Genomic DNA, 9,537 nt, shown 5'->3' with positions numbered 1-9,537 from the left:
AATATATTGTAGATAAATTAGAGTATAAAAATACAAGTAATAGTTTTTAATTTAATTTTTTTTTTAAGCCATAAAAATAGCTTTGATGAATTTATCTAAATTAGACTCTAATCCGTGAGTTAAAGGATATTCATGAAACAATTTTTTAATAACTTGAGTACATTGAAGAATTATAACTATTACTAATTGAAATGTCGATAAAATTAAGTGATATAATATGGTAAAATACTAAAATATACCACTTATCATTTTAAAAATGTAATTTAATAATATTCTAAAATATACAAGAAAACAATTTCAGAAATAATTGTTTGACTAAACTTTAAAATTAATAAACAAATTACATCGTACATATAAGTTTAATTGAATAATTTAAGCAATGCTAATTTTTCATATGTTATACTTTTTTTTATCTAATAATCAAAAATATAGTTTTAATACATCAACACTAGAAATTGTATAAAACACCATGTAAAAATATATTCCTTTTATAAAGAATATATTTCAGCTAAAAAATTGGAATATATAAGTAAAACAATTGGAAAATATCAAATTATAATAACTGACAAACAAATTATAAAACTTTAATGATTTTGTTATTAATATAATTTTGCAAAATAGAATGTTCTCGTAAATTCACATGCTTAATTTACACAGAATCAGTCATCACTTAGCAATAATTTCAATTATTTTTTCATCAAAATATATTATTAGTTGTCACCTTGGCAACACAATTAGTGATACTATACCAAAATACAAAACTCATTGTACCGACTTGAGAGGAAGGCCATCTAACTAACCAAGATAATGGTAAAAACCAATTAGTTGGAAGTTCTCTTAAGACAGTTTTATGATAGTTGTAATACACAAATAGAAGATTTAAAATTACCTGAAATAAAATTATAATAATTAATTGATAAATATATAAATAATAAATATAAATATTATACATTATTATATTGATAAAAAAAAATTAAATACTTGATAAGGGAACTATAAAATGTATTTAAGTATGAAATCTAAGTAAGGGTGATCAAAATAATTATACTAAGATGTAAAAAAAGCTTATATTATTCAACACGTAGCAAATGAATCAAAATTATATTCTTTATTTTATAATTATTTGTGAATTATATCACAATAATTAATTCAAAATTTATTTAATACATTTTTGATACTAAATAATATGTTGAATCTAGGAAAAACAACTTATTTATATATAAAAATAATTATATTGTTTTGTCAATAAAGTATATTATTAATTTTATAGAGGTCTATATCTAGTAATAATATAATATACTAAAATTTATAATTCTAGATAATTTTTTTTTTTTTTTAGGATAGAGGAACTCAAAAGTTATAATTAATGAAAAATACTATAGGTAGTGAATGACTAAAATAAATTAAACATATTATAATAGAATTTAGCAGTTTTGAAAATAATCAAAAAAGTAAAATACAGAAATTTTAACTAAGTACCTATTGACTTTATTATTTAAATAAATTATAATAGTTTTTGAAATAATGACTAAGTATTTGTATTTTACATTTGAAAAAAAAATCACCCACTACAATCCAAGTGTAAGACATAAATTCAATTGATTAGAAAACAATTGTGTTTATAGATAAAATATAATGTTATTTTTATTAAATTTATGACATATTTATTGATTTTATACAAAAAAAATTTAATTTTACGATGAAAACAATTAACTCAAATAAAAATAAGTGCAAAACTATATTATGAGAGATATATGTATCTGTTAAAATTAATTTGTATTTTTTTACAAAAGATTTCTTGTCTTTTTTTTCAACTAACAAATAATATGTTAATTATTTATATATTTTTTTTTAGTTTAAAATTGTTTAAGCAAATTAAAATAGTACCTATGTACTATTAATTATTAACTAATAACTTATTTATAATTAAAAACAACTAACACAATATAAATGTTTAAAAAGAATAATTTCAAATATTTAATATAATTTTAGTTTTAGCAAAATAAACTAATGATATACTTACAGAGAAAGCATACAAAGACACTTTACAAATTAATTTGATTTTTAAATTTTTAGATGAATTTTCTTTTACTGAAAATTAAATATTTACAATGTTAAATAATTTTTAAAATTACTAATAATAAAAAGTTATTAGAACATACTATGAATTTTTAATTCTTCTTTCAACTTGTTGATTCTTCGTTGTAATTTTGTATGTTTAGCAAACTCCTTAACAATTGAAATTGTAGATTGTTCCTTTTTTAAAACTGATATTTCATCCACTAATTTTTTATGTTCTTTATTGATATTCATTATCCATAAAATAAACTATGTAAAAATAATAAAATAAAATAAAGTATGAAACTAAGAATGAAACACAAATACAATATATATTATGTTTGATTGTTTTATAAATGGAACCTAATTAATTAATTCTTATAATAATTTATAATTTACCTTTGGTATGAATTTGATTGAAAACATATTATAAAAGCTAACAATAATTGACCAAACCAACAAATTCATAACAATTTTATATTAAATACTATAAATAAATTGTATTAGATTCAAAAATGAATAGTTCATATATTATTTAATTGACTTTAAGCTGTAAATTTAAATTAAACAAAATATTATTTAGAACATTCCAACAATGCTTATCATATAAATAAATAAATAAATAAATAAATAATATTTATAATACAGTAAATGATTAACAAAATAAATCTGCACTGACTCGTACTTGTACACTTCTATAATTCCAATTTCCATATAGAAATTTGTACAAATTTTATTAATTGTGATAATATATTTTGATAACAATATTTACCACAAGTATTACACTACTAGATAGCGTTCAATTATAACTGTTTGTCAAACTTCAAACACGGACCTTCAAAAATTTAAGCTATAATGCTATATAATAGCTAATACTTAACAGTTAATAGTGTTAATACTGTTAATAGCCAATTGGTAAAATTGGTTAGTATTGTAAATAAATAGTAATGTTAGTAGTTACTAGTTAGTATGCCGTATGGTTCAACATTTCAACATCATGATTCGAGCGTAAATAAGTTTGAAATAATAAAGTATGACAACTTATTAATAATTCGAATTATATTTTACCCACACAAAAAAAAAAAAGGTATTATAGCACTACCCCTACTAATTGTCTATTTATAATATTTATGTTTATTTAACTAAAACTATATTTAAAAATACATTTTTAAAGTTTCTCAAAATTTGAGATCGTGCATAAATTTAATTTGACTCATATCCAACTATAATAGAAAATCCTAATAATGGACAAATGCAAAATTAGAAAATAAAGACGTTTAAAAATAATTATGATAATAGCCATATTTGTGACATTATTATATTTATATTGTTTTTCAATAATTTTTAGTTTCCAAATGAACAGTGCCAAATTATAAACATTGAAATGGATTATGGAAAAATACATACATTTTAGTATTATAGGTACACAGTACACGTAATTATTCAATACCAAATCACCATTCACGCACTGTATCTACATACATAGGAATAAACAAAATTGTAATCTGTAAATGATAAATGGAAACTTTCTATTGGAAAATAATACTATCGTGGTTCATCCAACAGAAAAAAAAAAGGTAAATGATTTAATATTGACCCTAGAAATGTTAAATATTATCGGTGTTTCTTCGACTATTTTACAAAATTGAACAAACCACGAAAAAAATAAATATCGATCGATATTTATTTGGGAAGACCTAAATTAAAATGCATTAAAAAACCTATAAGTATTATAATATACCTATCCTCCTTTATTGATATATTCGTAATGGGACACCACTTCAGCAAAAATCTTTACTTATATGAGTACTGAGTAGTATGTTATAACTACTGTCTACTGATGCTATATTAATATGTTAGAATCATGGAACAATGTCAATATGCAATCAAAGTGGTAGATACTTACAAAAAAAAATTGACCGTCGATTTTTGCGATAGGTACCTAACTAATAAGCCTACACCTACTATCTATATTACATACGCTTATTACACAAGTATAGCACTCTAAATAAGGTAAAAAATAATTAAAGTGTAGGTACTTATTACCAATTAAATTAATAGGTAGCAATAGTATTAGCTACAAAACATTTTCAAAATACTTGTTAAACAAAACTGATACACATACGTTGAGTGCCAGATTTAGGATTTAGAAATAAGATGACTATGACTATATGCCAAATTAGTAAATATTAAAAAAAATGTTATGGAAAATATCTTAAAAAATTCATAACATGAGTACATAACTAAATAAAAAACTGATTTTGATTTCTTCTTTCCCTTTAAAATATTGTATGATTTTTATACATAGTCAATAGTCATGTATTGTTTAACTATAATGTAGTTACTATTGATGATGTAGGTATGTCTAGAGTTATTTAAAAAAAAAAAATCTGTAATTGGATCTTTTTCCATAATAAATAATTATTAGATATAGAAAAGTTTCATTAAGATATTGAAGTTTTGGGTGAAGATTTGAGAAGTAGCACTTGCTATATTTTAATTATTTTAGGTAAACAGATATCTCAAAAAAATTATGGTAATCGATATTTTATTAAATTATATTTATTAAATGCACACTTTTATTTAAAAAAATAATTAAAAATTTTTTGAACACAATAATGTAAAATAAAATTAGGTATACATAAAACAATAAAATATTAAAATATTCATCCCTTGAATTTAAAGAAAAAATAATAATATTAAAATAAAAATCTTGTAATGGTTAAAATATAAAATAGATAATCATTAAACATAAATTTAATTAATGTTAAAAATTCAAAAAAAAAAAAAAAATTAACCATAATTGGTTTAAGATATAATAAAATAACAAAAAATAAATTAGTCTTTTAGTTGCATAATAAAGAATTAAAAAATCAAAAATTAAAATACATACCAATTATGAAACAATGGTGATGCATACAATATACAAAATATTTGTTTAAAGTACTAAACTAATAAGTCAAAAGATCATAAATATTAAAAATTAATAAAATGTATAAACATATAAAATATAAAAAGTTAAACAATTTTAAAATCAAATAACACTTTAGGTAAAAAAAAAAAATAATAATAACAATCCAACTAAAAAAATAATATGAAAATTGTATTGAATAACACTGAAAGTGTTAGTTAAAGTTTTTAGGAATTCTATGCACTTTATATTTTAAGGTTTCAGCAAACATCAATGTTGTGTCAATTTGTTGTTTTGTGAATATTTGATTACCAGTAATTAACAATGCGCTTTCTAAATATTTGTTGATGGACATTCCAACTAGACTCTGGGCAACCAGATAATTGGTCATGCTTAGTTTTTCCAACAGTTGACTTAAAAATTTTCCCATGATAAGAACTATGTCTTGTTGTAATTGATCATCAACAACACAATTCTTGTTTGGTATGGGATAATGTAATATGTCTCGCATGTATGACATGAATTCACACAATTCACTTGGAGTAACTTCTAAATCCAATGCCTGTAATTAAAAGTAATTTATAAGTCGTTTAATTCATAAATAAAACATATTCAAAATTACCAATAATAAGTAATTAAACTTTTGTGGCCGATCTCGCAACATTTTTGTTGATATACAAATTTTTTTTTGTGCACCTTTTGTAATAAAATTTTTGTTTACTTTAGCTATAAAATCATCAATATTGTCTTCATCGATTGATATGATTTCAAGATAACTGAGGCTATTGAAGAACCATTGGTATTTATGTAGTTTCAAGTAGTAAAGCCACTTGGCCACTATTCCATCCATTTCTTGGTTAATAATTGTCAAGTTGATAAATGTTGGTGAATTATTCATGGCAATAGCACTGTTGACATTTGCAATCATTTCTAGGTGATCATATCCATAACATTCCACTAAAAACAAAATGTTAATAGTTAAATATTATTTACTTATAAATTTTACTTATTCAATGTTTGTTTCTCACTACTAAAATGTGGTTGAACATAATCAGATTTAAGATTTGTTGGTTGCATCACATTTTTCCAAACACGGCTATGTTGTTGTTGAGCTGATTGAAAACTGAATCGTTGAAAAGGGTCTGTTTGAGAAGTTTTGAAGTTGTTTTTCCAAATTTTTTCTTTCAAAAATTCTTTTTTCATATGGCGTTGTGTATTATTCAATTGATTTACTTGGCTTATAAGATGTTTCAAATCACTAAAAAAGTTTAAATGTTATTAGATAAAAATAATATGAAAAAGAATAAAATTTAGACTTACTCTTGAAATATTTTCAAGTTTGTTGATTTTTCAATTAAATGACATATTTTCAATGCTGCCTTTAAGTTGGCACCATTTTCAATTGTTTGGTTTAGCATACTACTTAAATTATATATAAGCTCCTCTTTGGCCATAATATTGTTTTTTTTTACCATCATCAATGACTCATGAAGCTTGATGTACGATTTTTGTGTTGGATTACTTAACCATTTAGTAATTTTATTTGGATCATTAGATTCTAGTTCTCTTCTTTTTATCTCTCTATACAATATTATGTATATATCAGGATACTCAAATGATAGATGATCGAGTGATTCACTCAGACGTCCTTGTCGCTCTTTAAATGATTTACACTGCATTAATTTCGTAGCTAATTGTTTCATTTCGGCCACTAAAAATAAAACTTAGAATTAAAATCCTATTTATTGGATATAATTATATTATTACTTATGTATGTCTAATCTATAATTGTCTTTTAAAAATTAATGATAAATGTTTATATTAATAATTAATATTTAATTTTAATGTGAGTAGGTAGTTATTATTATAAAATCAGGGTCGATTGAAAGGCCGATACCACCATGGATTTTTATTTATAAGTGTTTTTTCTTTGATAGGTAGGTAACTTAAATTTTGTAACTCTTCAAAGTTTATGTTTTGGAGAAAATACCTACTCCTTTTGCAATTAAATTTATACGACCCTAATTAAAATTTATCAGGTTATATAGATATTCAAAGAAAATTAAATGTTAAAAAAACCATAACATTTAAAAACTACTTCTTAAATAATAAATTAATTAATGTTAAATTGCTTCATTTCTTTTAAATTTAATTTACTTTAAATTGAATCATTCCAATCAAACTTATAATATTACTAATTGATTTAAATACATTTTTAACATTATAATTAGACAAAAGTTTACCTAATCTGATTGAATCGAAGTATATTAATACATGCAAGTTTTTAGAATAACAGATTATAATATAATTTATAATAAACATATTTTTTTTATTATTATTAGTTATACATTATAACTTTAAAAGGATCAGAAAATTATAAGAATAATGAATTATTTAGTCTTTGATGTAGGTAAAATAATTAAATTATTCAAAAAAATGTTTTAATTAATTATACTCGATTATTTATTACTAGTTGTAAGCATGTTCAATAAATAATAATGAATTATAAATAAACCGTAACTCGTTTTAAATGTAAAAAAGTATCTATTAAAAAAATATTAAATTAGAAGTTTTTGATGGTTGTACATAATTAGGTAATTTTTGATAAATACATAAGTATAATTGTAAAATATTAACACTTACTTGTTGAATAATTACCTTCTGTGTATAGATTTTTATTCAAAGTCATGGTGGTAAAGTGCCGGTTAATTAAAAGTAAAAGACCTGAGATTTATACAATTTTTAAAAAAATACAACCGCAACGGATGAGTTGCTATAACAACAATGCAGAATTTGTTGGTCTAATCCGACTGGTCGGTGGTAGGTTGTTCTTCTTAAATACTCCCTCTCAAAAAACCCCACTACTGAATACGTAATAGGTAGACAGACTATATAGTACTATATGACTATATCCTTGGTTAAAGTAGAATTTTATAAAAGAATAGATAAATACTATAACTATGAGTTTGTTATTTTTTTTGTGAGTTGAAGATATCGGTAATTTTCTTTTTTTGGTATAAATGAATTTATATTTACGTAAAATATATTAATATATTATCATGCATAATTTGAATTTTGAACAAAAGGTACTTTTCTCTAATGTTTAATAATATTAATAAGTTTTGAAATATAAATGATTATTGTCACATCATTTTTTACTTGTATAGATTATTCTAAATATTGTATTTGCTGTATTCTATATTGAAATAAAATATATTATTTAATACAATTAAAATATTAATCATGTCAAAGTAAATTTTAGTCCAAAAATTAAAATCAAAGTTTGTAAACCGATGAAATTTACATGTTTACCATATATTTGCCATACATTATTTTAAATTATGATACGTATTTATGTTAACTAATATTTTTTATTAATTACATATTATTTTGTTGTTTTAAATTCTAACATTATAATTAAAATAAATTATAGTTAATACATTATAACTTATTAGATATGCGGTGGGCTAGGTAGTGGCTAATGAAACGTACTGTTTTGTTTTTAAAATAATGTTACTTAAAAAATTATTAAAATATTTAATACTTCGCGTAATTCACTAATAGTAAGTTATTCTATGTACACGGTTTAATTATTAATGTATGTATCGTATTTTACTTCCAATTTTCGTGATAATTTATCTATGTATAAATGTATAATGTATATACAAATCAATCTATTTTTCCTTTTTAATTTTCTATAAATATAAAAACTACTGGACCGACTTCAATAAAAATTTATTTCAATAAATTTCAATAAATTTCTTGAGCTCAATGAGAGTTTGTGGCTACATTTTTCATCTCATATAGGTTGTTATATAGAGTAGCTCGTGAATAATTACACTACTCTTGAATGAAAATAGAATACTTTATGATTTTTATTGGTTTCAAACAATATAATAGTATTAAAATATAATTTTCTACGTACATATATTATTTTGTAATTTAGGGTAATTAAGCTTTTTATATAAATGTAAAATTGTGTAATAGCTATTATACAAATATATTATTAAAGGCGAAGTATATAGACATACAGTTAGTTAAGATAATATTAAAATAATACTCAACCGATTATGATGATGCAAGGAAGGTTTTAGTAATAAATTGAATCAGTTATTTTAGGGTGGCTTCCTCGTAATTAATAGTTTTAAAATCATAACCACATATTAGTTTATTTTTAATTGTAAAAAAAAAGTTTCTTAATAGTAAGTAATACTTATCATCTTTATCTAAACGGAAAACGCTGGGTAATACAGCTCGTGAATAGCAATATTTATATTTATACACATTTAACCATTTTGGTATTGAATGAAAGATTTTATACATTTTAAATAAATAGTACCAATGTTCCATGTCTGAAATATTATACAGTATTTATAAGTAATTAAAATGTATTTTAAGAAATAATTTAATTTCCCAAAATAGTAAGTAACATATCAATGTGATAATATTGTTATATTTAATGTAGGTAATAGTAGTATAAGATCAAAAGATGCCGTCTTACATTGTTATACAGGTACTCTTATATTTTCTGTAGTTCTGTATAATATGTCATTCTATTAGAGCAGCGG

General features: G+C 21.9%; 2 protein-coding genes across 2 annotated transcripts; both read right to left on the bottom strand.

Moving 5' to 3' along the window:
• Window positions 1–546: 546 nt before the first annotated feature.
• On the bottom strand, window positions 547–2,538 carry LOC112604357 (tail-anchored protein insertion receptor WRB-like). The gene is made up of 4 exons (XM_025353343.1): window positions 2,458–2,538; window positions 2,163–2,328; window positions 2,024–2,091; window positions 547–889 (listed from the first exon to the last, which is right to left on the bottom strand). Exons 1-4 carry the CDS (start codon window positions 2,524–2,526, stop codon window positions 698–700), a joined length of 495 nt encoding a protein of 164 aa, XP_025209128.1. The 5' UTR covers window positions 2,527–2,538; the 3' UTR covers window positions 547–697.
• A 2,645-nt stretch (window positions 2,539–5,183) lies between these two features.
• On the bottom strand, window positions 5,184–7,727 carry LOC112604349. Its single transcript, XM_025353330.1, has 5 exons — window positions 7,613–7,727; window positions 6,290–6,680; window positions 5,998–6,227; window positions 5,592–5,926; window positions 5,184–5,531 (listed from the first exon to the last, which is right to left on the bottom strand). The coding sequence occupies exons 1-5, from the start codon at window positions 7,656–7,658 to the stop codon at window positions 5,184–5,186; spliced, it is 1,350 nt and encodes a 449-aa protein (XP_025209115.1). The 5' UTR covers window positions 7,659–7,727.
• Between the last annotated feature and the right edge of the window lie 1,810 nt (window positions 7,728–9,537).

This window comes from Melanaphis sacchari, unplaced genomic scaffold (genome assembly GCF_002803265.2).
Source record: "Melanaphis sacchari strain LSU unplaced genomic scaffold, SCAv2.0 Contig11_pilon_pilon, whole genome shotgun sequence".
Classification (NCBI taxonomy): Eukaryota; Metazoa; Arthropoda; class Insecta; order Hemiptera; family Aphididae; genus Melanaphis; species Melanaphis sacchari.
The sequence above is the reverse complement of the archived record's forward strand: the minus strand, read 5'-3'. Positions and strand labels throughout refer to the sequence as shown.